General features: G+C 46.1%; 1 protein-coding gene across 1 annotated transcript in view; it reads left to right on the top strand.

Annotated features, from left to right (window-relative positions):
* The window catches only part of LRRC74A (leucine rich repeat containing 74A), a 54,827-nt gene extending 27,393 nt beyond the window's left edge, over nt 1-27,434 (top strand). The window contains exons 6-12 of the mRNA XM_030213728.1: nt 2-87; nt 2,568-2,762; nt 6,309-6,404; nt 15,812-15,955; nt 20,340-20,444; nt 23,265-23,353; nt 27,179-27,434. Coding sequence (XP_030069588.1) covers nt 2-87; nt 2,568-2,762; nt 6,309-6,404; nt 15,812-15,955; nt 20,340-20,444; nt 23,265-23,353; nt 27,179-27,434 — 971 coding nt within the window. The remainder of the gene's footprint in view (nt 1; nt 88-2,567; nt 2,763-6,308; nt 6,405-15,811; nt 15,956-20,339; nt 20,445-23,264; nt 23,354-27,178) is intronic.
* Nucleotides 27,435-27,916: the final 482 nt, after the last annotated feature.

Here is a 27,916-nt window from a genome sequence, read left to right as displayed (position 1 = left end):
GCAGCCAATACAAGTCTGCAAGTGCTGGACCTTAGCTGGAACCAAATCCGGATGAAGGGGGCTGTGGCTCTGAGTGCTGGGCTGAAGGTACGACTCTAACTCTGTTCTTTTAACTGCATAGTATGAAGCATTAATCATTTTATTTATTTACTAGTAAAAAAGGCCCATTTCTGACACAATTGAAAGGGGCGCTAGCAAGGTTTTCCTCGGAGTGTGTATGTTTGAGAGAGAGAGTGTGTGTGTGTGTGAGAGAGAGAATGAATGTGCGAGTGTGTGTGTGAGAGAGAGAGAGAGTGAGACTGGGCGCGAGTGTGTCTGTGAGAGAGAGTGTGTGTGCCTGGGGCCCCTCCCTCCCACCCAGTTCCAGTGTCCCCCCTTCCTCCGTGTTCCAGGGTCGTCGTTCCCCCTCCCTCCCTCCGAGTTCCAGGGTTGTCCCCCCGTTTTGTTTTTTTTAAAGTTTTTGTACAGGTGGTGCATCCCCCCCCCCCCCTCCCTTCTCATCCCCTCCTCCAAGTTCCAGACCTCCCTCCCTCTCTCCCTCCGAATTCCAGACCTCCCTTCCTCCCCCCTAAGAATTCCAGACCCCCCTCCGAGTTCCAGACCCCTCCCGCTCTCCGAGTTCCATACCCCACCTCCCTGCCTCCCTCCTTCCGATTTGCAGACCCCCCCTCGGAGTTCCTGACCACTGGACCCCCCTGCCGCGACCCTCTTGAGCCCCCCTTCCCGCTGCTAACCCTCGGGGCTTCGGAGCCCATCTGTGAAGAAAGTTACAGACACAGGCAGGTAGACGCATAGACCGTTGGGGGTGAGAATTATTATATAGGATTTATTTGTTACATTTGTATCCCACATTTTCCCACCTATTTGCAGGCTCAATGTGGCTTACAATAGTACTGTACAGGCGTTCGCAAATTCCGGCATAAACAGTTACACAGTGATGTTATGATAGAATAGGGTTCATGTGAAACAAACAAACCTATTAGGGAATCATATAGAGGAAGAGTTACGTTATGTCCATTACGCTCTTTGGTTTTGTTGTGTTGCTGGGTTCATGTATTTAAGTAGGGTCGGTAGGGTATGCCTTTTTGAACAGGTAAGTTTTTAGTGATTTCCGGATGTTTAGTTGGGTTATACGTTGTTTTCACGGCTTTGGGTAGTGCGTTTCATAGTTGTGTGCTTATGTAGGAAAAGCTGGATGCATAAGTTGATTTGTATTTGAGTCCTTTGCAGCTTGGGTAGTGGAGGTTTAGATATGTTCGTGTTGATCCGGTTGTATTTCCGATTGGTAGGTCGATGAGGTCTATCATGTATCCCGGGGCCTCGCCGTAGATTATCTTATGAACCAGGGTGGAGATTTTGAAAGCAATACATTCTTTGATTGGGAGCCAGTGCAATTTTTCATGGAGGGGCTTGGCGCTTTTGAATCGTGTTTTTCCGAATATAAGTCTGGCTGCCGTGTTTTGGGCAGTCTGCATAAATTCCATTGCAGTAATCTAGGTGGCTTAGTACCATTGATTGTATCAGGTTCAGGAATGTTTCCCTTGGGAAGAATGGTTTCACGCGTTTGAGTTTCCACATTGAGTGGAACATTTTCTTAGTTGTGGATTTCACTTGGCTCTCTAGTGTTAGGTTGCAGTCGATTGTAACGCCGAGGAGTTTCAGGCTGTCTGAGATGGGGAGGGTGTAGTCTGGGGTGTTTATGTTGTATTGGGATGAGAGGATGAGGCAGTGTGTTTTTTCTGTATTGAGGTTTAGTTGAAATGCGTTAGCCCATGAGTCCATGATGTTCAAGCCGAGCTTAATTTTGTTGATGACTTCTGTCGGATTGTGTTTGTAAGGAATGTGTATTGTGACATCGTCCGCATAGATGAAAGGGTTAAGACCTTGGTCAGATAAGGACTTGGCTAGTGGGGTCATCATTAGGTTGAAGAGGATCGGTGATAGTGGTAATCCTTGAGGTACTCCGCAGTCTGCTTTCCACGGTGATGATATGTTTGAGCTTGATTTCACTTGATATGTTCTAGTGGTTAGGAAACCCTTGATCCAACTGAGTATATTTCCTCCGACCCTGAAGTAGTCTAGGAGTCTTAGTAGTATATTATGGTTTACCATGTCGAATGCACTGGACATGTCGAATTGGAGGAGAAGTATGCTTTTATGGGCCTTAGGCAAACAAACGTAATGGAAGCACATTTTAAAACCTCCCACTAACAAGGCCTGGCCTGGATCTGGCTGCAGGTAAGTGCACCACAGGGTGTGGTGGTTCTGGTCTTCCCCCTTCCCCCGTCCTCCTTCGGTCCAATTCTTCTTTCTGCTAGCGGATGACTTACTAGGAGAAAAATCTGCCTTAGGAGCCATGGAATTAGCACCTGTGAGAGTCCCTTCTAAACATTTGGGTCCTAGGCATGTGTCCACTTTGCCTATGCAAGTGTTTTGTTGAGACTGGAGCTGAGGCTGAATTCCGCAGACAGGAACAGTTTCATGCAGGGAGGAGGGAAAAACAGGCATTTGCAGCACACGTAGACGAGCAGGGCGCCTGTGACTGAGACGTTCTTTCTCCTCTGCAGGTAAATAACACATTAAAGGTATTGAATCTCTCCCACAATGGCTTCAGCAACGACGGAGCCCTGGCCCTGAGAGAGGTGCTTAAATTCAACAGTAGCCTAACGCACCTAGACATCAGCAGCAACCGGATTGGTAACGAAGGAGCTATAGCACTGAGCAAGGGGCTGGAGGTGAACCATACGCTACAGGTGCTAAAGGTATTACACAGTGGCAGCAACGCAAGAAAGATCCACAGGGACTGCAAGGGAACGGCCAGTGTAGACGTGTGCGTGTGCCTGAACCTCACACTCCTGGGCTGTACCTGTTCTGTGCTGGAGCTCTGTGTGTGTTTGTGTGTGTTTGTGTGTGTGTGTGTGAGAGAGAGAGAGAGAGAGAGAGAGAGAGAGGAACTTCTTTTATTTACATTTATTAATTAAAATATGTGCCTATTACAAGTATTTCTTGAAGATTAGTGAGGACCTCATCCTCAGCTAGTCTTACTCCTGACGATATTCAGCTGTTTTATGATACCATTAAGAACTCTCCTAACCTTTCTGAATTAAACTTGGATCTGGTGGAGATTTCTCTTTGCCTTATCAATCATAAGATGGTTCTTAATCCATTTAAATGCAAAGCATCTATCTTTTGGGCCTCAGCTTTCTTTTGTTCTTAAATGGACTTGGGGAAAATCCACTATTTCTGGGATAAGCAGCATAAAATGTATTGAGCTTTTCTGGGATCTGGCCTGGTATTTGTGACCTGGATTGGCCACTGTTGGAAACAGGATGCTGGGCTTGATGGACCTTTGGTCTGTCCCAGTATGGCAATACTTATGTACTTACTAGTAAGAAATGCCCGTTTCGGGAAAAAAATGAAACGGTCGCTAGCAGGGTAATCCCCCCCCCCCCCACCATCCTCCCTCCCGAGTTCCAGACCCCCCCTCCGTCCGTTCCTTCCGAGTTCCACACCCCCCCTCTTTCTCCCTCCGTCCCTCCCTCACTCACTTCAGTTGCGAGTTTGCGATGAATGTTCGCAGCGCTCTCCCCACTGCTGTAAGTGAATGTCAGACTCGCGCGTTCTGCCTTCGCCGCCCCGCCCTCAACGTCATCGCATTTTGACGCAAGGGCGGAGCTACAGTGACTGCAGGCCAAACCGGATATCGCGGGCGCCTCATCCGGTTTGAGGCTTCATTGGAACGTTGGAGGTGCCTTTTATATATATAGATGATTATTCTAGTTAGTTCCCTGCTATCTTTTTATGTTATTGGCTGTTGTTATCTGCACTGTTGTGCTCGCTTGCAGGAAGTGCAGCATATCAAAGAAATATTTCAAGTCTATCATTTTTGACTAATATACTCTGTGCTCGCATCTGAGCTCCAAGAGCTTTATGACTTGTTAGACCCTGCTCGATTTGGGTTTTGACAAGGCTGCTGTATGCAGATGTTAGTTTGGGCAATATTGGCCATGGCAGCTCGATGTTTCTTGGCCAATTGGATCTGGCATCTGCTTTTCAACTGGTGGATCATCAGCTCTTTTTAGGATTGTTGGGAGCTGTCCTTCAATCTGTACTGTCTTTGTTGGGGTCAAGAAGGGCAGGTTGTAGACCGTAGACCTTTCAAGATTTGTTCAAGTGTTTCCTCTGTGACCTGGTTGAATGAGTCCCAGATGGCTGTGTATGGTGGGGGTAGGGGGGAGTGTTCTCTTCTCATTAGCTGATGTTTAATGTCGTTATTGAAAATGACTGCAATACCTTCTATTTGCGTCATGATACTGCATTCTGATATTTCATGCTTTCTAAGGGATACAAAACATCTCACAGTCCATAATAACGTTTATTAACCATGACATTGCAGGTTCTATTATTTATATTGAACAAGGCCATATACTACCCGAGCATAAATCTGATTATTTTATGAAGAGAAACTTTTCCAAGATATTCTTTTAAGAGGTGTTTTGTACTTTTTCTAGTAACTCCAGTCACTAACTCCAGTAACAAGGCTTTGCACAGTCTCTGTCATCAACATTTGTATACCTCAAAATTCTGGACATCCCTTCCTTTACTTCCTGTGTGGTAACTGTTCTGTGCTGTATGTGTATGTGTGCGTGTGTGTGTGTAAAATTTGCACTGCCTCTGCTGTTATTGGTGAATTTGTTTAGCAGTGGGCAAAGACCCTGATAGTGGATGTTCTGCAGTCAGATGGTTGTACCAAGAAGTTCCAGGATGAGAAATGCTGGTGCCCTGATACAAGAGAGCAGAGGTTGCACACACGAAAAAAGGGAGATGGAGGCAGTGTTGGGGGGGGGGGGGGGTTCAGAGTACATGTTGAGGTTGCAGATGCAGAGAAAGGGAGATGGAGGCAGTGTGTGTGTGTGTGGGGGGGGGGGGGGGTCAGAGTACCCGTTTAGATTGCAGGTCCGCAGTCATTTTGTGCCCACACTGTTCCAAACAGATTATGAAAGGGAAGCTTCCTGTGAAGTTTTCCTTTGAGAATCTGCTTGGCGTGTACACTGCGGATTGAAAGTGTCCAGTCTTTTTTGTGGTCAAGTGCACACCTCAGACTATGTGCAGTGATTTAAAAATAAAGGGGTTGATATTCAAAGCAATTTAACCAGTCAGAAACGGCTCCTGACCAGTTAAATCTCTTGTTCGGGTCTAAGCACTAGTTCTGCTGAAAAGGTCCAGTTAGTGCCAAACTCAAAACCGGCTATTTCAGGGGTGTTCTGGCGGCAGGGTTGGCGCTTTGCCAGATAAGTTACCACTGTTCAGCACTTAACCGACCAGGTGAACCACGTAAATAGGGTCGCATAGAAGTCAGTCCTGTCATTATGAGGTGTCCACAACGTGAAAACAAAAAAAGGGGTGGGGAAAATAGGCTCTATTCAAACAATGGGGCAGACGTATAAATTAATTAAAACAATGATTTTTATTGTGAATAGGTGACTCAACACAGCCGTGTTTCGGCGCCGTAGCGCCTTCCTCAGGAGTCTTCCGGAAGTGTTTCAATCTTTGGGGTGATTGGCACACTGGAGAAAAAATCCTTTCTTAAATATTCTTCAGATTTTTGCATCGCCACTCTTTTAAGAAAGGATTGTCTATCCCTTTTTTTTCCCCAGTGTGCCAATCACCCCAAAGATTGAAAGAAACACTTCCGGAAGACTCCTGAGGAAGGTGCTACGGTGCCAAAACACGGCTGTGTTGAGTCACCTATTCACAATAAAAATCATTGTTTTAATTAATTTATACGTCTGCCCCATTGTTTGAATAGAGCCTATTTTCCCCACCCCTTTTTTTTGTTTTCGCTTTTTTGTCCCATGGGGATCAAGTGCACCTCCACACTCCGTGTGGTTTTTCTCTGATTATGAGGTGTCCCATAGCTGGTTAAGTGCTGAATAGCCCATTTAACCGGCTCCGGAAACCCAGAAATTCAGCGCCAAAGACCAGACACAGCTTGGCATTGAATTTCCAGACATTAACGACAGCAGCAGTCAGGAAAATGCCAAGCACTTCTGGCTGAATATTGACTCCAAACTTTCTGGGTCCATTGGCCCTCCCTGGATCCAACCGTGCCAACGTTCCCCGCAGGTTAAATTATCATTGATGGGAAATAAGACAGACTTTTATCTTCTAAGAGGGGCAACTTTCAAAAAGCGTTTTTTATGCTAAAGTGCATAAAAATAGCCTTTCAGAATAGCCGTCAGTGTGAATACAGGGCAGGGGTAGAATCTGCAATTTTCACCTGATTTTTTAAGCCCACTTTAATTCAGTTGTTCCAGAATCCTCTGAATGTGGAAACGGCCATAATACTTATTACATCCATCAAGAAGAATCCAGGAAGCAGGTTGAAAGAGCTGAACATCAAAGTAAGACTCCAAAGCATCACAGCTGCTTCCCCCTTTCCCGCTCTGTCTGAAGTAAGGGCTTCCGGTATGTTCTGGGAGGGAAGTCCCATCACTATAGCAGTTGTTACAGTGATACATGTTATATAGGTGTCTGACAGGGACCGGGGAGTACAGACGGTCAGTGGCATAGCTAGGCCACGGGGGCCTGGGCCCCCCAAAATTTCCTCTGGGCCCCTGGTTGACTGGCTGAAGACTTCGTCCAGTGCTGGTCCGCGGTGGCACTGCTGCATTGCCTGCCCTGCTCTCTCTTCCCCTCATGTTGGACATGCTTCCTTTAATGAAATTGATCATGTTCAGTTTCACTGAAAGGAGTGTGCTGGATGTGAGAAGAGGGAGCAGGGCAGGCACTGGATGAAGTCTTCAGCTAGCGGGGGTTGGAGACCCCCTGCCAGCCAAGGTATTTGTGGCAGCAGTGGGAAGCGGAGGGGGGGGCAGCGGCAGCAGGGCAGTGACCAAAATGTGTCTCCCCACCTTGGACTCTGGCCCCCTCCCACCTTGAGGTCTGGATACGCCCCTGCAGACAGTTCCCAGGAGGTTTCATGCTCAGCCTCTTCGCTTGTTTAAGAGGAATCTTTGCACATTGTGATGCCCCATTAATGCAATCTCTTGACACATCTTAAATGATGTACGTGAAATTTCAAGATGTGCTATAGAGAGACGCAGAAAGAGCCTGTCTGTCGTTTTCTATTTCCTCCTCCCTCCCCTTTCTGCATGAATTCTGCCTCGCTTTGGTTCCTAGAACCTCTGTCGGAAATCTCTTCCAAATGTTCACCATCCTCTCAGTGACAAATCACTTCTCCATTTCATATAATGACCAGTGGCATAGCTATGTGGGGCCTGGGCCCCCGTAGATTTGGCCCTGGACCCCCCTGCTGAAGACCCTCTCGACCCCCCCCCCGCCGCCAACCCTCCCCCGCCGTCACCGTGGGCTACCTTTGCTGGCGGGAGACCCCAATCTCCGCCAGCCGAGGAGGTCCTCTTCTTCCTGCGAAGGCTTCGTTCTGTTTCTGACATCCTGCACGTTGTACGTGCAGGACATCAGACTCACAGAAACAGAATGAAGCCTTGCAGATCAGCCAGGCTTCGTTCTGTTTCTGTGAGTCTGACGTCCGTCAGAAACAGAACGAAGCCTTCGCGGGAAGAAGAGGACCTCGGCTGGTGGGGATTGGGTTCCCCCACCAGCAAAGGTAGGCGATGGCGGGGGAGGGTTGGCGGCAGGAGGGGGGTCGAGAAGGTCGTCAGCAGGGGTCATCAAAGTTGGCGGGGGGGGGGGATCGGCGGCGGGGGGGGGGGGGGTTCGATAATGGCTGGGGGGGGGGGTCGGCGGCGGCAGGGGGGGGGCTAAAATGTGCCCCCTCACCTCAGGCTCTGGACTCCCTTCCCGCCGAAGTCTGGCTACGCCCCTGATAATGACTATTGTCCTTTCTCTCTATAGAAAACGCTACACATTGGATAGAGGTGTAGGAGTAGGCTAGGAGCCAGAGGGCCTGCGTTCAAATCCTGTGGCAGCCATTGAACCCCCCTTTCCCATTAGGGGGTGGGCATGGATACTGTCACACCTGTGGCAGCCCATAAGCCATTCACAGCTTGGTACAGGGGACAGAGAGAGAGAGAAGCTCAGACCTCTCTCAGATTCAGAAAACTTCCTGGTAACTGGTGTTCTCTACAGATAGAAGATAACCACCAGTCTCACATGTGGGTGATGTCTTCTGACTTTACAGTTTATTAACAATATATATTAAAATACATATCAAATTATAACATAAAAGAAACTCTATTATAGATAGGAAAGACCTAATCAAGCCAAACATACAACATACCATCATCAAAAAGAAGTAGGAAAAAACATACAAATGTCAGATACTATGATTCCCTCACCTAAACGCCTGTACTTTCAAGAAGATTAAATGTTTCAGAAAAGAAATATGTCTGTAATTGTTTCTTGAGTTTGGACAAGGACTCTATTTCTTAGGAACTAAGAACCCCTCCCTACCCATCTTCAAATCTCTGCTTAAAACTCACCTCTTCTATGCTGCCTTCGGCGCCTAACCGCTCTAGATAGACAGAATGCCCCAATCTATCCCCTCTATTAGATTAACTGCTCACTCGTCCTCTAGATTGTTCACTTGTCTTTAGATTGTTCTCTTGTCTTTTAGATTGTAAGCTCTTTGAGCAGGGACCGTCCTTCTATGTTTAAATTGTACAGCGCTGCGTAACCCTAGTAGCGCTTTAGAAATGCTAGTTAGTTAGTTAGACAAGGACTCTATTTCTTAGGAACTGATTCCACAAAGCGGGTGCCAACCAAAAGAAAACACTCTCCCGAGTGGATGTCCAATGTGCCTGGGAGCTAGAAGGAATAACTAATCTATGTTGTGATATCGACCTCAGAGCTCTTCTTGGAACACAAGGAATAGTTAAAGAACTTAAATATGAAGACACATCAGAATTAAATGCTTTGTGCGTTAACATTAAAATTTTAAGCTTAATACAAAGGAAACGGGCAACCAATGAAATTGTATATAGTGGTGATACATGGTCAAACTTATGAGCGTTCCCAAATAAACGTATTGCAGTGCTTTGGACTTTTTTATTTTTGTTACATTTGTACCCCGCACTTTTTCCCACTTATGGCAGGCTCAATGCAGCAGACAATGGAGGGTTAAGTGACTTGCCCAGAGTCACAAGGAGCTGCCTGTGCTGGGAATCGAACTCAGTTCCCCAGGACCAAAGTCCACCACCCTAACCACTAGGCCACTCCTCCACTGTTGCTACTATTTGAGATTCTACATGGAATGTTGCTATTCCATGTAGAAGTCGGCCCTTGCAGATCACCAATGTGGCTGCGCAGGCTTCTGCTTCTGTGAGTCTGACGTCCTGCACGTATGTGCAGGACGTCAGACTCACAGAAACAGAAGCCTGTGCAGCCTTCTACATGGAATGTTGCTAGTGGAATAGCAACATTCTGTGTAGAATCTCCAATAGTAGCAACAGAATCTCAATAGTAGCAACATTCCGTGTAGAATCTCCAATAGTAGCAACATTCCATGTAGAATCTCCAATAGTATCTATTTTATATTTGTTACATTTGTACCCCGCGCTTTCCCACTCATGGCAGGCTCAATGCGGCTTACATGGGGCAATGGAGGGTTAAGTGACTTGCCCAGAGTCACAAGGAGCTGCCTGTGCCTGAAGTGGGAATCAAACTCAGTTCCTCAGGACCAAAGTCCACCACCCTAACCACTAGGCCACTCCTCCACTGTTGCTACTATTTGAGATTCTACATGGAATGTTGCTATTCCACTAGCAACATTCCATGTAGAAGTCGGCCCTTGCAGATCACCAATGTGGCCGCGCAGGCTTCTGCTTATGTGAGTCTGACGTCCTGCACGTACGTGCAGGACGTCAGACTCACAGAAACAGAAGCCTGCGCAGCCTTCTACATGGAATGTTGCTAGTGGAATAGCAACATTCCACGTAGAACCTCCAATAGTAGCAACATTCCATATAGAATCTCCAATAGTATCTATTTTATTTTTGTTACATTTGTACCCCACTTTTTCCCACTCATGGCAGGCTCAATGTGGCTTACATGGGGCAATGGAGGGTTAAGTGACTTGCCCAGAGTCACAAGGAGCTGCCTGTGCCTGAAGTGGGAATGGAACTCAGTTCCCCAGGACCAAAGTCCTCCACCCTAACCACTAGGCCACTCCTCCACTTGCACTCGTTTAAGGGTAAAAATAGGTACCCCAGCAGATATGCTGTTTCCATAGTCTAAACGACAGATTAAAAGAGCAGCAAAGTATGTCGACTATTTACATGTAAAACGTGTTTAACAACACAAAAAAAACGCCTTTTAACTACACTAGAAATTTAATCTTGATAAGTCAAATGACAGTGCAGTAAAACTCTCAAATATTTAAAAGTGTTCTCTACATTGGTAGGTTTCCCCTCCAGACTGGGGGCTGTTGTGGGTGGGGGGTTCTCTTAACAGAAATCCAACAAGCGATATTCTTGTCAGCGTTAAGGGCTAACAAATTTTCTTTCAAACCAAGTGCTGTGATATCCAACGTAAGGGAGGATATTTTCGCTATCAACAGGACGTCATCCGCATAACAGAGAACTCCAATACCATAATTCTGAATAAGTAACCATAAAGGGCTTATAAAAATATTGAGCAAGACAGGAGAAAGGGCTGAGCCCTGGGAAACTCTGCATTGCAACTAAGACTCCTTCGAATGATCATCATTAAAAGCAACCGAAAAAGTGCGATCAGACAGAAATGAACCAAACCACAGTAAAACTTTACTTTTAATGCCAATACACTGCAATCTAGAAATTAAGAGTGATTGATCCTACTAAATCAAAAGCTGAAGCTAGATCTAATGAAATAACCATTACAAAGTCCCACTATCAGGTACTTTATGGAACTCATTATGTAGAGATTTTAGTCTCACTACCATAACCTAATCTAAAACCAGATCACAGTGGATGTAAAACATTAGTAGACTTGATAGGACTGTTAAGTTGATTGTGTGTCCAGTTGGGGCCTCCTCAACCAATGTAACCCCGTCAGCCCAGATGTAGCCCTAGCAGGGGATTATGTTACTGTGAATAAACAAACTTTGGGTAGCTCCAGTTGGAAACCAGTATCATTGGGGAGGGGGCTTCAAATCAATCCATACCTTCCACTCTCCTCTGGCACTTGATAACTCAGTCCCAGCCAGAACTTGGATTCTGAAACAAAGGGTTTACTTAAAAATAATCTTTAAACAAGGAGGACAAAATCACAAGCACAGTACGGCACAGAGCAAATTACAGCAAAGTCTTAGAGCAAGGGGTTCTCAAACCCGTCCAGGGGGACCACCAGCCAGTCAGGTTTTCAGGATATCCCTAGAGAATAGGCAGCTAAACCATTTCCCCAAGAACTATGTTTATAAATATATTTTTTAAATGTTGTGAATGTGCTCAGAAAACCCACGTGACCAAAAAATAAATTCTCTTGTTTTAAGGTCACTATTGTCTATCATTGCACTTCCTCATTATTTAATAACAAGTCATCAGTGTCTACAATTCACAGTTCTAAAATTTCAATCCAATAATCTTCTTCCAAAAAAGCAAAGAGGAACACTTATCTTTAAATTTGAAACTGGGAAGTCACTCCCGTGACTGCTCTTCTTTGGCGACCAGATAGAAACAGTGCCTTACTTCTCCAAACGACCCCATCGCTAATAGCTTCTTCAGGAGGTACCTTATATCAAATCAAATCATTAACTACTATATATAACTTAATCAACAAATAGTTAAGCTCTGGATCTCTTTGCCGGAGGATGTGGTAACAGTGGTTAGCATTTCTGGGTATAAAAAAGTTTTGGACAGGTTCCTAAATCCATAGTCTGCTATTGAGACAGATATGGGAAGCCACAGCTTGCCCTGGGATTGGTAGCATTGAATGTTGCTACTGTTTGAGATTTTGCATGGAATCTTGTTACCCTTTAGGATTCCAGAATCTTGCTATTCTTTAGGGTTCTACATGGAATGTTGCTCCTCTTTGAGATTCTGCATGGAATCTTGTTACTCTCAAGGATTCCAGAATCTTGCTATTCTTTGGGGTTCTACATGGAATGTTGCTACTCATTGAGATTCTGCATGGAATCTTGTTACTCTTTAGGATTCCAGAATCTTGCTATTCTTTGGGGTTCTACATGGAATGTTGCTACTCATTGAGATTCTGCATGGAATCTTGTTACTCTTTAGGATTCCAGAATCTTGCTATTCTTTGGAGTTCTACATGGAATGTTGCTACTCTTTGAGATTCTGCATGGAATCTTGTTACTCTCAAGGATTCCAGAATCTTGCTTTTCTTTGGGGTTCTACATGGAATGTTGCTCCTCTTTGAGATTCTGCATGGAATCTTGTTACTCTCAAGGATTCTAGAATCTTGCTATTCTTTGGGGTTCTACATGGAATGTTGCTACTAATTGGGTTTCTGCCCTGGATTGGCCACTGTTGGAAGCAGGATACTGGGCTAGATGGACCATTGGTCTGACCCAGTATGGCTACTCTTATGTTCTTATGTATTCCTGTAGTTGTTGGTGATATTGAACAATGCTCCAGTGTTTCTGTATAATCTGCCATCTCAGGACGCCATTTCTGAGGTAGGCTTGTTCCTGCTCCTCCTGTAAGTCTGTAAATTTTGTTGATTAAGTTATATATAGTAGTTTATGATTTGATTTGATATAAGGTACCTCCTGAAGAAGCTATTAGCGATGGGGTCGTTTGGAGAAATAAGGCACTGTTTCTATCTGGTCGCCAAAGAAAAGCAGTCACAGGAGTGAGTTCCCGGTTTCAACTTTAAAGATAAGTGTTCCTCTTTGCTTTTTGGAAGAAGATTATTGGATTGAAATTTTAGAACTGTGAACTGTGGACACTGATGACTTGTTATTAAATAATGTGGAAGTGCAATGATAGATAATAGTGACCTTAAAACAAGAGAATTTATTCACTTATTGGTCACGTGGGTTTTCTGAGCACATTCACAAATTAAAAATATATATATTTATAAACTGTTATAGTTCTTGGGGAAATAATTTAGATTGACTTGTATATGTCCCATGATTTTTTTGTGAAAAATTATTTATAATTTTGTATCCCAGATTTGAATGCCTGTCACCTCCATTATATGCAATTCTCTGTCATGCCTATTCATTAGGGAAATGCTGAAAACCCAAATGGCTGGTGATCCCTCAGGACAGGTTTGAGAACCACTGATTTACTCAAAGCCCATCTCTTCTCCCTTGCTTTTGGCGCCTAACCACCTTCTCCATTCATGATACCTACACTTACTACATAGTTTGTTACCTTTAGATTGTAAGCTCTCTTGAGCAGGGACTGTCCTTCCCCATGTTTAACTTGTACAGCGCTGCGTAACCCTGGCAGCGCTATAGAAATGCTTAGTAGTAGTAGTAGTATTTACAGTCACTTATTTCAATGGTTCTCAACCCAATTCTGGGGAGACTCCCAGCCAGTTGGGTGTTCAGGATATCCACAATGAATATGCATGAGGCAGATTTGTATACCAAAGAGGCAGTGCATGCAGATCTGTCTCGTGCACATTCATTGTGGATATCCTGAAAACCCAACTGGCTGGGTGCCCCCAGGATTGGGTTGAGAACCCTTGACTTCTTTCTCCTTGGACTCTCCAATTTCCCTTGTTATCTCTTTTATACCTGTCAGGTACTGGGTCACACCCAGCCCTGGTCATCATGTCTTCACTACTTGGCTCTTCTTTTGCAGATCCCAGGAATCGGTCTCAGGCCCAGAATTCCCTTTTGTTTTCCTGTTTCTCCAACTGCTCACATCCTCCTACCTTCTCCATTTCCAGATCACACCTCTGAGCAAGGGCAGAATCCTAATGAACTCCTGCCACTTCTCACCATTTCTTTACTCCTCCTTGCAAAATGGTTGGGTTACCAAAGTCCTTGATTCCCTCACAGAACCAGTTGGAGCCAAATACAAAGAATTCAAACAGTTTTATACTAATCCCAGTTTCCCTCCAAAAGGGGATGTCCTCCCACTATTACCTCACTGATCCACAAAGCTCTCTTCTGGAAACTGTGAGAATATTCAGAAGTCAAAGAAAAATATTTCAGTAGAGACACTGAATATCTCTGCTATCCACCGAGAGCAAATCCTTAGAGGTCTCTATATGTACTATATAACAATTTTTGAACAGGAAGTATGTGTGTGTGTGGTGGTGGTGGTGGGGGGGGGGGTTAAATGTGACTGACGTATCCTATCATAGAAACATAGAAAATGACATTAGATAAAGCCCATATGGTCTATCCAGTCTGCCCAATCCTTACCATCTACTCTCCCTATCACTCCCTTCCTATGTACTTGTCCCAAGCTCTCGTGAATTCAGATACTGTTTTCACCTCTACTGTTTCTACCAGGAGGTCGTTCCATAAATTCACCACCCTTTCCAAGAAGAAATATTTCCTCAGGTTACTTTCATCTTCATCCTATGCCCCCTTGTTCCAGAGCTTTCTTTCAACTGAAAGAGACTCGCCTCCTGTTCGTTTATGCCACAGAGGTATTTGAACATCTCAATCATATCTCCCCTCTCTCGCCTTTCTTCCAAAGTATACATATCGGGGCTGATATTCAGCCGGAGTCGATAAACAAATGTTTTGTTCACCGTCAACAGCGTTATTCCTGGATATTCAAACTCAGGATCTATGTAGGCTTTGACTTTGAATATCCAGTTATTTTTAAACCGGCTAACACATAGCCACTTCACTTAAACAGCCATGGGTTACCGCATAAAAACAGGACAGACTTTTTAATGCTGTCCCATTTGTGCAGTAAAAGCCAGACAGATGCTCGGGTGCATAGGAATAATGGCCAACAGCAAAAAGGAGGTGACAGTGCCTCTGGTGAGACACAATTTAGAGTACTGTGTACAAGTCTGAAGGCCACACCTTCTAAAAGATATTAACAGGATGAAGTTGGTCCAGAGGGCGACCACTAGAATGGTCAGTGGTCTTCATCATAAAGTGTAGGAGGGCAGACTTGAAGATCTCAATATGTATACTTTGTAAGAAAGACATTTAAATATCTCTGCGGCATAAATGTGCAGGAGGTGAGTCTCTGTTATCTTGAAATAAAACTCTGGAAAGAGAGGGCATAAGAAGGAGTTAAAAGGAGATAGACTCACAAGTAATCTAAGGAAATACTTCTTTATGGAAAAGGTGGTAGATGTGTGGAAGGTGCTCCCAGTGGAGAAGGTGTAGACAAGGAATGCATCTGATTTCAAGAAAGCATGGGACAGGCACGTGGGATCTCTTAGGGTGAGGAAGAGACAGTAGATGGTATGGATGGGCAGACTGGATATGCCATATTGTCTTTATTTATTTATTTATTTATTGCAGGCTCAATGTGGCTTACAGAGTTTTGTTATGACATAGTCATTCCAGGATATCAGAAACAATTAGTAGTGTACAAAGATTAAGAGAAGGAAGAGAGACGGAAGGTGTTAGGCAAGATAGTGTGGAAGGTGGACTTTAATAACTGGGTGGGTTGGTGAGGTAGATTTGTTAGGCTATGGGATCTCTTTGTAGGCCTTATTGAAGAGATGTGTCTTCGGGGATTTGCGAAAGTTAGTTATTTCGTCAATATCTGCCATCATGTTCTCTGTTTCTATTTTACTTATCAATAGTAACACCAAACCACAATGACTCAGCAACTCTCAGTCTTCCACTCGATCACTGTGAAGCCCTGAGCCATGTCAAGGAAAATGTCAAGTTCTCAATAGTTTATGAAATCAGACATAATTCTGCTCTTGACTAAATTCTAATTCTCGGCTCTAGAATGTGTTAGTGAATGAACAGTTCCTCAGCCAGCTGGATGCCACCTGCAAGGAACATCCGCATTTACAAGTTATCTACGGTGGTGTGACGGGCTTAATTGCCAAGAAAATGGAGCAGAGGCCTGATCCAATGAAGATGATACAGGTGAGCGGTTGGAGTCCACCTGATGAGTGTGATAACCCCTAGTAAGGGCAAAACTGTGCTAGGTGTTCACTGAGTGGTGCTCGATTATGTCATTGATACAGGACTAGATTCAGTAAGTGGCCCCCTCTCTTCCCATCCTGCATCTCTCTACCCTTGCCTCCACTTTCCCATCCAGTACCTCTCCTGTGGTTGCTGTTGCTTCTCCCAAAGAGCAGCAGCAGCAGACAAATCAAGGTGTAAAAGGCGCAGGACCGCAATGCTCAGATGCACACTGTCTGCCGATCCCCTGCCCTGAACTTCCTGTTCCAGGGTAGGGGATCAGCAGAGCCAACAGCCCGTGTCCTAGCATTGCAGCTCCACACCTGCTAGCTTTGCCTGCTGCTGCTCACTAGTAAAAGCAGCAGTGGCCACGGGAAATAGGGGGATGAGCGGACGAGGGGAAAAAGGTGCCGGAACACTGTACCAGTGCAAACCGGCACAAAAAAAGCCCTGCACTAGGTACATGGTGTCCCCTAGTGTAACCTCACCTCTGAGTTCACCTGCTTTTTCCACAGGTTTATTTAATGAGATTTATAAACTGCCTTTAGAAAAATTCAGCCAAGGTGTTCTACAGCAAGTGTAACCGGTAAAGTATGTGTAATTGTAAAAGATCATAATGGCCTTTTAATTGAGTAACTGTATATAACTTTTATGTAATTATAAATGAATCCCTGTACATAAATTTATCCAGTTAATTGGCTTTGGACAGAATTAGATGGTATTATTGGCATGACAGTACCAAACTAATATAGAAACCGGCCAATATTCAGTGCTATTTAACTGACCAGGAATGGCTCCTGACCGTTTAAATAGCTCTTAGCTGGATATCCGTGAATATTCAGTGCTTTACCGGCTACGTTATGTGACCATATTGGACTGCATAAATATCAGGCCTATCTTTGCCTGTTATAAAAACTTAACCGGCCAGCACTGAAAATTAACTTAGCCAGTTAAGTTTATAGTTTATCACGGAGAGAGTGGTGGATGCTTGGAATGCTCTCCCGCGGGAGGTGGTGGAGAGGAAAACGGTAACGGAATTCAAACATGCGTGGGATAAACATAAAGGAATCCTGTTCCGAGGGAATGGATCCTCAGAAGCTTAGCTGAGATTAGGAGGCAGAGACGGTGGTGGGAGGCGGGGCTGGTGGTTGGGAGACGAGGATACTGCTGGGCAGACTTATACGGTCTGTGCCAGAGCCGGTGGTTGGGAGGCAGGGATAGTGCTGAGCAGACTTACGGTCTGTGCCCTGAAAATGACAGATACAAATCAAAGTAGGGTATACACAAAAAGTAGCACATATGAGTTTATCTTGTTGGGCAGACTGGATGGACCGTGCAGGTCTTTTTCTGCCGTCATCTACTATGTTACTATGTCATAGCAGCCAAAAAACCCCGGATATTCAATGCCGGTCACCAGAAATGGCTCAGCATTGAACATCTGGGCTGAGTGCCAACAGCAGGACTTAACCAGCCTGCCTTCCGCGGGCTCAATATCGACCCCAGAGAGCTTAACGTAAAAGGGGAAAAGCTGTACAAAGTGTCCCAGCAACAAAACTCCCTGAAGCTGCCAGCAGATGGCAGTGTTCCTCTTCCTTGAAAAGAGACTGTTCTTTCTGCCTCCGTCATACCTCAAAATTCACCGCACTCACACCATGTACACCAGCCCCACTCATTCACAGCTACACTACAGGAAATCACACCACACACACAGTGACATTCCAGGGAGCACCGCACACCACTTCCAGCGCCCCTGGGGGAATGAACTGCACCATGCTCAGGGATACCCCAAGGGGAATCATGACGCACCCACCAACATGCACATCACCCACAGAGACTTTAAGGCAAACACACCATGCCCAGTTGTATCTCATTAGGAAGGTGCAGCATGATAACCTGGAGTGGGGGTGCGGAATCCCAGACGAACATAACTTTATTGACATGACACGTTTATACGTGTTGCCAGAGTAATACGTTTATAGGTTAACGTAAAGGTAAAAAAAATACAGAAGGGAACAGACCCAGGAGTAATTTAAGGAAACACTTCTTCACACAAAGTGCTGTGGATGCTTGGAAAGCCGTCTCAGGAGAGGTGTAGGAAACGGGCAGTGTCTGAATTCAATAACGCAGTGTTTCTCAATTTCTTCAAGCTGAGTACCCACAAGCTCGGAGAAAAAGTGGCAAATCAAATCAGAAAAAATTCTCAAGGGCTAGCAAACTTTCAAAATATCTGGGAATTCCTTTGGGAAAACTGACACATTTGATCAGGCCGATGTTCTCTGAGCTTTGAGGCCTTGTTCAATTTACATTTTGAGATTTTTGTAGCCCCCTCCCCCCATGGTCTGCGTTAGCCATTGTGTTAGCAAACTGTATGCTTCATGTTTTTTGAGGATATATAGAATACAAAATTACTTTTTCTATCTTTGTTGTCTAGTCTTTTATTTTCCTGATCATGTTGGTCACAGCATCTAGTTTCTGCTTTCCTCTATCTTCTCTTGCCAGGGTCTCTTGTCTTTCCCCCTGCCATACAGTGTCACACACAATCTCTCTCTCTCCTTCCCATGTAGCCGTCTCTTCTGTGTGTGTGTGTGTCTCTGTCTCCCCCTGTCATGCAGCCACCCCCCCTCCGCAAGTCAGCATCACCCAGTCTCTGCCTGCCTCTCCCTTCCCCACTCCATATCCAGCATCAGTCTGTTTCTCTTCTTTCCATTCAGCATCACCTCCTTTCTCCTTCCTCTCGTCCCCTCCCCCTCCAGGTTGTCAGCTGCAGCTGCTATGGTAGCATCAGAAACAGTGTGATCATATGTGGGACTATTTCCCTGTTCACACCACTGCCTGCTCTTGCCAGGCATGCCTTCCAATGCAGGAAGCTATATTGGGGGGGGGGGGGGGGAGGCAGGATTTGAAGACAGGGAGGGTTATATTTTGGGCTGTACGCTATACGGGGTACCTCTGTCGACAGATTGCGGATGGGAGGAAAAAGGAGCCGCAGCAGCAGAAACCCGGCATACACATTGGCTGCTTTACCGAGCACCGTGTACTCCCTGCATATGTGTCGTGTACCATACGTTGGGATCCTGTGCAATAAAGCATCAGCCAAGTAGTGAGGATCTCTGCGGGAGAGGAAGGCATTGTAGCACCAGTAGTTAGTACGGATGGGCAGACTCCATAGGCCTCATGCTCATTATCTGCTGTTATTTTCTCTATTTCTATAATTTACAAGGTAAAAGTAACAACATTAAAATTATTATTTTGGAAGTACAGTATTTATTTAGATTATGTACTGAGACGTCAATAGCAAGAGCAGTTCCTGGGTTCTGAAATGACTCTCTGTGCAGAAACATCTTGTAGAAATCCACACCACCCCCAGCGATACCACAGTACCACACTCAGCGATGCTTGAGGGGAGGTTTAACAGTCCCAGAGAAGTAGATCGCAAGAAGAACCTTTAGAGAGCTGCACCAACCACAGCAAAATTCTGTGTGTTTGGGGGTGGGGGGAGGATTTAGCAATACCCCAGGAGTGAAGTGCAGCAGGGAATATGACACCCCAGGGAAAAGTTGACGATGTTCAAAGACATTGTGGGAAGGACACCATGAGGGGAAGATGGAAGATCTGAGGAGGCAGGAAAGCAGCGTCCCAAGCAGCCAAGCCCCCAGTTTCATGCCGTGTCCTTCTACCTATCCACTGCATTCGGCACCTAACTCTTACCGTTCAGTGAATCCAGACTGCCCCAATTTGACCGCCCCTATCAGACTGACCGTTCACTTGTCTCTTAGATTGTAAGCTCTTTGAGCAGGGACCGTCCCTCTATGTTAAATTGTACAGCACTGCGTAACCCTAGTAGCGCTTTAGAAATGTTAAGTAGTAGCATCCAAGCCACAAATTCCAGCCACAGACCTGTCAACTCCCCAATGCCAACTGCTTTCCTAGACATGAATCCTTTCACATAATAACAGCAAATGACTCATCCCATCTTTCCAGTGAAGTGGACTGGGGTGTAACTGTTGCTCCGTACAGGTTACTCAACTCCTCCAAACCTTTGTGTGGGGTTATACGTGCTGCTGCTTACGGCTGCTTTCTCTCCCAGGCCTTCTCGGAAGCAGGCTGTAGATGTTCCACTGCTCTTGTATACTTACATTCGCTTTATTTATTGACTCCCCTCATTTGTAGTAATCCTAACCCAGCTGTGAGGCAGTGATCATCTGACTTCACATCCCCACCCCGACACCTGAATCTGGGCTATGCAGGGAACACTGTCCTCTCATACCCCCAGGAACCTCTCTTACCAATCACTGGCACTGTGGACTTTTCCTAGTAACACTCAGGATCTCCTTTTCCCCCTCAGAATTACCTGGATGAGCACAAGCTGAGAATGTGGGATTTCTTCCGCAATATGGACAAGGATGGCACCATGTTGATCCCAGTCTCCGAGTTTCGAAAAAACCTAAAGGTGAGGCAATAGTTCCACACGAGCGACTGATAAATATACTTACTAGGGGGTTCTATATATGGTGACTAAAGTCACGCTCGCAAATCAGTGCTCATAGCTGATTTTCATGCACAACTTAATTAACTAATGAGCCAGCCTTAATTGGGACATACACGCAGATTGTATTCTATAACACTTTGCTCGGAAATTCAAGAGGGCGTAGCTGGGGCATTCCCAGAAGTTACATGCGTTGTTACAGTTACATTCAGGTACTCTGGATATTTCTCTGTCCCAGGAGGGCTCACAATCTAAGTTTGTACCTGAGGCAATGGAGGGTTAAGTGACTTGCCCAAGATCACAGGAAGCAGCAGTGGGATTTGAACCGGCCACCTCTGGATTGCAAGACCGGTGCTCTAACCACTAGGCCACTCCTCCACTTACTGGGGCCATTTATAGAATCTAGTCCTCAGTACGAACTCTAAAGTGACTGACTGGGTTAGGAACTGGTTGAGTGGAAGGCAACAGCGGGTAGTGGTAACTGGAGCTCACTCTGAGGAAAGGGATGGTACCAGTGGTATGCTGCAAGGTTCGGTTCTTGGGCCAGTTCTTTTTTAACCTTTTAGTAAGCAATATTGTGGAAGGGCTGTCTTGTAAGGTTTGCCTCGCTGTGGATGATGCCAAAATGTGCAATAGTGTAGACACCCTGGATGTTGTGGAAAACATGAGGAGGAACCTAGAGAAGCTTGAAAAATGCTCCAATTTGGCATCTAAAATTTAATGCTAAAATCGCAGGGTTATGCCTTTGAGGTTCAAAAACCAGAGGAAACGGTATAGTTCAGGGGTGAAGAACTTTTGTGCACGAAAGAGGGCTGGGACTTGGGTTTGATCATATGTGATGATCTTAAGATGGCCAAACAGGTAGAAAAGGCAACAGTGAAATCCAGAAGGATGATTGGATCCATAGGGAGAGGAATGGCCAGTAGGAAAAAGGAGGTGATCTAAGACTCTGGTGCGACCTCGTGTAGAATATTGTGTACAGTTCTGGAGACCAAACCTTCAAAAAGATATAAACAGGATGGAGTTGGTCCAGAGGGTGGCTACTAAAATGGTCAGTGATCTTCGCCATAAAGCATATGGGGACAGACTTAAAGATCTCAATGTGTATACTTTGGAAGAAAAGAAGGAGAGGAGAGATATGATAGAGACGTTTAAATACTTCCATGGCATAAATGCACAGGAGGAGATTATCTTTCAATTGAAAGGAAGCTCTGGAATGAGGAGTCATAGGATAAAGGTGAAAGGGGACAGACTCAGGAGTATCCTGAGGAAATACTTCTTTACAGAAAGGGTGGTGATTTTGTGGAATAGATTCCCAGTGGAGGTGGTGAAGACTGTGAGTTCAAGAAAGCTTGGGACAAGTACATAGGGCTAGTAGATGGTTTAGATGAGCAGACTAGATAGGCCATAAAGAGGGGCATAATTGAAGGGGGCCGGCCATCTATATGGGCGGCCATCTCTAAGGCCGGCCCCGTAAAGCGGCATACCCGAGCGTATTATCGAAACAAGATGGCCGGCCATCTTTCGTTTCGATGATATGCTCGGGGCCGGCCAAATCTCAACATTTGGGCCGGCGTTAGAGATTGCCGCCATTGGTTTCCCGTCGATAATGGAAACTAATGGCGGCCATCTCAAGCCCGGCCAAATCCAAGCCATTTGGTTGTGGGAGGAGCCAGCATTTATAGTGCAGTGGTCCCCCTCACATGCCTGGATACCAACCGGGCACCCTAGGGGGCACTGCAGTGGACTGCACAAATTGCTCCCAGGTGCATAGCTCCCTTACCTTGTGTGCTGAGCCCCCCCCCCAAAAAAAAGCCTCCCAAACCCACTCCCCACAACTATACAACACTACCATAACCCTTATGGGTGAAGGGGGGCACCTACATGGGTTTCGGGTGGGTTTTGGAGGGCTCACATTTATCACCACGTGTAATAGGTAGGGGGGGCTGGGTCTGCCTGCCTGAAGTCCACTGCAGTACCCACTAAAAACTGCTCCAGGGACCTGCATACTGCTGTGATGGAGCTGGGTATGACATTTGAGACTGGCATAGAGGCTGGCACAAAAATGTTTATAATTTTTTTGGGGGGTGGGAGGGGGTTGGTGACCACTGAGGGAGTAAGGGGAGGTCATCCTCAATTCTTTCCGGTGGTCATCTGCTCAGTTGGGGCACTTTTTTGAGGCTTGGTCCTAAAAATAAATGGACCAAGTAAAGCCGGCCAAGTGCTCGTCAGAGCCGGCCTTCTTTTTTCCATCATCGGCCGAAGCCGGCCATCTCGTAACCACGCCCCTGTCCCGCCTTCGGTACACTGTCGACACGCCCCCTTGAACTTTCACCGGCTCCACGACGGAAAGCAGTTGAAGCCGGCCAAAATCGGCTTTTGATTATACCGATTTGGCCGGGTTGATGAGATGGCCGGCCATCTCCCGATTTGTGTCGGAAGATAGCCGGCCGGCCTCGTTCGAAAATAAGCAGGATAGTCTTTATCTGCCTTCATTTTTCTATGCTTCTAGTAGTGGGAGGGAGAAGGTGGAAGAGAAACCAGAATGTCCTATAGCATGGCAGGAGCTGCCCAACAAACTTCTGCTTTTTGGGAATGCTGTTGAAAGTGAACTCTGAACTCTGTCAGGCTACTGCTGTATGACTTGATTAAATCTGGATGAGAGTCAGAGTTCTAAACAGAAGGAGTCAGTCATGGAGGGTAGATGGGAATTTTTCTTAGTAGATAGGTATGAGTGAACATCTATAGTGTAAATGTTCTCATGACTGCTCTTCCTTCTTCTAGAGTCAAATCAACATCCCACTGGATAAATCACAAATTGAGGAATTAGTATGGAAACTGGACAAGAATGCAACTGGGACTGTGGATTACAGGTAAGTAGGATCTGATGCTGAGTAAAACGGAGACAGGCACCATGGATTACAGGTGAGATTGGGATCACTGGGTATGAGAGGTCTGTGGATGGATTTGTGGAGCTGAGTTGCGAGATTGTGTACCACGTGTCCATGGCTTGTATAGTGAAGGTGGATGTGAGTTTCATAACAATGCTTCTATGGTGGGTGTTATGGAGTTGGGTGTGAGGTAGTGCACAGTCTGGGTAAGGTTAAGGGTAACAGATTTGATATATCACCTTTTTGTGGTACAACCAAAGTGGTTTATACTTGATATATGCAAGTAGTTTTCTCTGTCCCTAGTGGGCTCACAATCTAAGTTTAGTACCTAGGACAATGGAGAGTTATATGAGATTTGCCCAGGGGAGGCTCCTGCCAGTTAAACCGCACTGAGTGAGCCAAGTAGCCAAGTAGCAACAGCACTTAACAGGTTAATACTAATGAATATGTCCACTAACCAGCCATCCCCTAACCGGGCACCAGTCTGAATATTGGCCGGTGCATGCCACGGAACCAATACTCAGAAACTCCCAGCCACCTCCACAACAGCTGCCACAGAAACAGTATTCAGAAACTCCTAGCCACCTCCACAAACCTGCAACAGAGCCACTATTCAGAAACTCCTAGCCACTTCCATAACACCTGCAATGGAGCCACCACTGAGAAATTCCCAGCCACCTCCACAACACGTGCCACAGAACCACTATTCAAAAACTCCCAGCCACCTCCACAACACCTGCCACAGAACCACTATTCAGAAACTCCCACCACCTGCACAACAGCTGCCACAGAACCAATACTCAGAAACTCCCAGCCACCTCCACAACACCTGCCACAGAACCACTATTCAGAAACTCCCATCACCTCCACAACAGCTGCCACGGAACCAATACTCAGAAACTCCCAGCCACCTCCACAGCACCTGCCACAGAACCACTATTCAGAAACTCCCACCACCTCCACAACAGCTGCCACAGAACCAATACTCAGAAACTCCCAGCCACCTCCACAACACCTGCCACAGAACCACTATTCAGAAACTCCCATCACCTCCACAACAGCTGCCACGGAACCAATACTCAGAAATTCCCAGCCACCTCCACAGCACCTGCCACAGAACCACTATTCAGAAACTCCCACCACCTCCACAACAGCTGCCTCCCACCACCTCCACAACAGCTGCCACAGAACCAATACTCAGAAACTCCCAGCCACCTCCACAACACCTGCCACAGAACCACTATTCAGAAACTCCCATCACCTCCACAACAGCTGCCACGGAACCAATACTCAGAAACTCCCAGCCACCTCCACAGCACCTGCCACAGAACCACTATTCAGAAACTCCCACCACCTCCACAACAGCTGCCACAGAACCAATACTCAGAAACTCCCAGCCACCTCCACAACACCTGCCACAGAACCACTATTCAGAAACTCCCACCACCTCCACAACAGCTGCCACGGAACCAATACTCAGAAACTCCCAGCCACCTCCACAGCACCTGCCACAGAACCACTATTCAGAAACTCCCACCACCTCCAAAACAGCTGCCACAGAACCAATACTCAGAAACTCCCAGCCACCTCCACAACACCTGCCACAGAACCACTATTCAGAAACTCCCACCACCTCCACAACAGCTGCCACGGAACCAATACTCAGAAATTCCCAGCCACCTCCACAACACCTGCCACAGAACCACTATTCAGAAACTCCCACCACCTCCACAACAGCTGCCACGGAACCAATACTCAGAAATTCCCAGCCACCTCCACAGCACCTGCCACAGAACCACTATTCAGAAACTCCCACCACCTCCACAACAGCTGCCTCCCACCACCTCCACAACAGCTGCCACGGAACCAATACTCAGAAACTCCCAGCCACCTCCACAGCACCTTCCACAGAACCAATACTCAGAAACTCCCAGCCACATTAGCGCTATTGTGTAAATACACATGTCTTACATAGTGTGTATTTGACAGATTGGTGTACACACAGAGTGGAGACAACTGTGGGATTTATACTTACAGACATAATTTAGTGTACTATAAATTCTGTGCATATCTCCAGAATTTAGGCTCAAACACTTACATCAGCAGAATGGCTGGCGTAAGTGCTCATTCCTAAATTATAGGCATTCATTTCACCTGTTCTGCTAGTATTCTATAAAGGAAAACAGGCACCGCTTTTCCTTTATCAAATATGTACCAGACAGGTACAGTATTCTCAAATGATCAGTCTGGTGAGGGAGCAGGGAATCAGTTGTGCATCACTGAAACCAAAGACCTGAAGAGGTTCACTCACCCCCAGGAGGTTCTCTTCATTCTGCCTTTCTTTAACCTGTTTCTGCCCCTCATTTCTTGAACTAGTTTCTTGAAAGCGGAGGAGGAAGAGGAACTGTAGCCAGTAAAGAGGCTGAGAGCTGACCCCTCTGTAATTCGGAGAAGGTGCTGGAGAAGCCTCTTACAGTAGCCTGGAAAACTATCAAGATAAGAACATTGCAGAGTAGAGAATAAAGATTTCATTTTAACGTACTGACCCCATAGGTCTTCCTTCACTTATTTATTTATTGAATTATTATTATAACCATCTGTTTGACAGGTACCTTCCAGGCAAAGCACTGCCAGTTTAAAGCTCGATGACACAAGGACCTAAATTACAGTTTTGTGATAAATTTCAACACATGATAGACCACAACACTATGCCAATACATGCCACAAAAGACCTTGTTGGTGCAGATGACAAGGTGTCCACAACTAGGTCCATCTGCAGTGGAAGATTAGACAGCAACAACCCCTACCCCAGAGAAGAAAATGTGCAAGGGGCCATGTCAGATGGACTCCTTGGCAGTGCTCATTCATTGGGGGATGTGGATGGAGCAGTTTTGTCTTTCTGGTAGCTTCAAGGTCACCAGCAGATGAAAGATACAAAAGCCACAAATATGATACTTTGCACCTCATAGGAAGCACCATTTTGCTCTGCTACTGCTGGAAGGCACAATACCAGGCCCTCATCTGTGTTAGAGGTACTACCTTCACCCTGCACAGGACGCACTCCTCCTCTGCCCCTGTGAAAGTGGCACAATCTCAGGCCACTGCTGCTGGGAAGTGCTACCTTTATCCTGATCCACCTTGAGCAGTGGCGTAGCCACAGGTGGGCCTGGGTGGGCCAGGGCCCACCCACTTAGGGCTCAGGCCCATCCAACAGTAGCACATGGTAATGAAAATGCTGCTCTCCACAATACTGGCACCTTCGCATGCTCGGTTTTCAGCGCATGCCTGCTGCAGACTACCAAGGTGGAGACTGGAGAGAAGCATTTTCCCACCAGCTGAGATATTTTTTTGATGTGGGGGTGGGGGAGAGAACATTTGGTGCCCACTCACTTCTTGCCTAGGCCCACCCAAAATCTGCTGTCTGGCTACACCCCTGATCCTTGAGTAGGGGCCGGGGGCAATGACTCCACCTTGGCCTACACCTGCATTGGAGGCACCAGTTGGGGCATTGCAATCCCTCATCTTCACTTAGCACTATCTAAAGTATCCCACTATCAGATTTCTTATGTATTAGCCACCTCTTTGTAAACACCGCGGGATATGGTACAATAAAACACCAATAAAACAATAGTAATACAAACAAGCAGTCACAATACATCAGGGAGGGCTTGGGTCTGATAGGTTTAGCTGAAGAGAAGACAATTTTCTAATGAGTCATCAGCAGATCTGAGCTGGATCTCATTGATTACAGAGAGAGTGTCCTGTTTTATCTCATCCTTCCATTTCCCCCACCCCGTGCCTGTACAGGAGCCTGGTGTATACCCGGAGACAGATGGTGCGAGATGAGAGGCAGCAGATAAAGCAGGAGAAATCTCGGAAGAAGAAGCGGAAGCAGAGAAATGAGCGCGTGCTGAAAACATTCGAGAGTGCACTGACACCGTACGGTTCCATAGTCATGTCTCGCAATACAGAATTGTCAGAGATCAATGGCTCCCATCATTTCTCAGTTACACCCCTCAGTTCTTGGTACCAGCCCGTGGCCTCCAGCAGCATTCAGCGCTAACAGAAGTGCATTGAGACCCCTAGTCAGAAAATATAGCCATTTGCTAGTGCCCCATCCCAGGAGTGATGAAAAGCAATGCGACATTCCACCGTGCCCAGAGATAACCACAATCCCTCTGGCTATGGAAACAACAGAGATGCATCTCACTGGAGAAACAGCCTGATTAGCTGGGAGAACAGGAAATTATGGTGCAGCTTCTGAGCTGGGGTTGTGGGAAGCACAGCAGGTGAAGGGATGGTTTGTAATTACCTCCCTGACCACTCCTTTCTCCAGATGGGAAAAAGTTGGGGTCTAGTGGTTAGAAGATACCAGTGGCTCTGCTAGTGATACACTGTGTGATCTTGGGTAACTGCCTTTCTCTTCCTGTGCCTGGGTTCTGATCCTGGCTCTGCTAGTAACTCACTGCCAGACACTTTTCTGCCTTCCCCAGGTCTCCCTCCGAGTTAATCCATTAGTTCATAAGTGTTGCCATACTGGGACAG

This window comes from Microcaecilia unicolor, chromosome 9 (assembly GCF_901765095.1).
Source record: "Microcaecilia unicolor chromosome 9, aMicUni1.1, whole genome shotgun sequence".
In the NCBI taxonomy this organism is placed as follows: Eukaryota; Metazoa; Chordata; class Amphibia; order Gymnophiona; family Siphonopidae; genus Microcaecilia; species Microcaecilia unicolor.
This window is presented reverse-complemented; position numbering and strand designations above follow the sequence as displayed.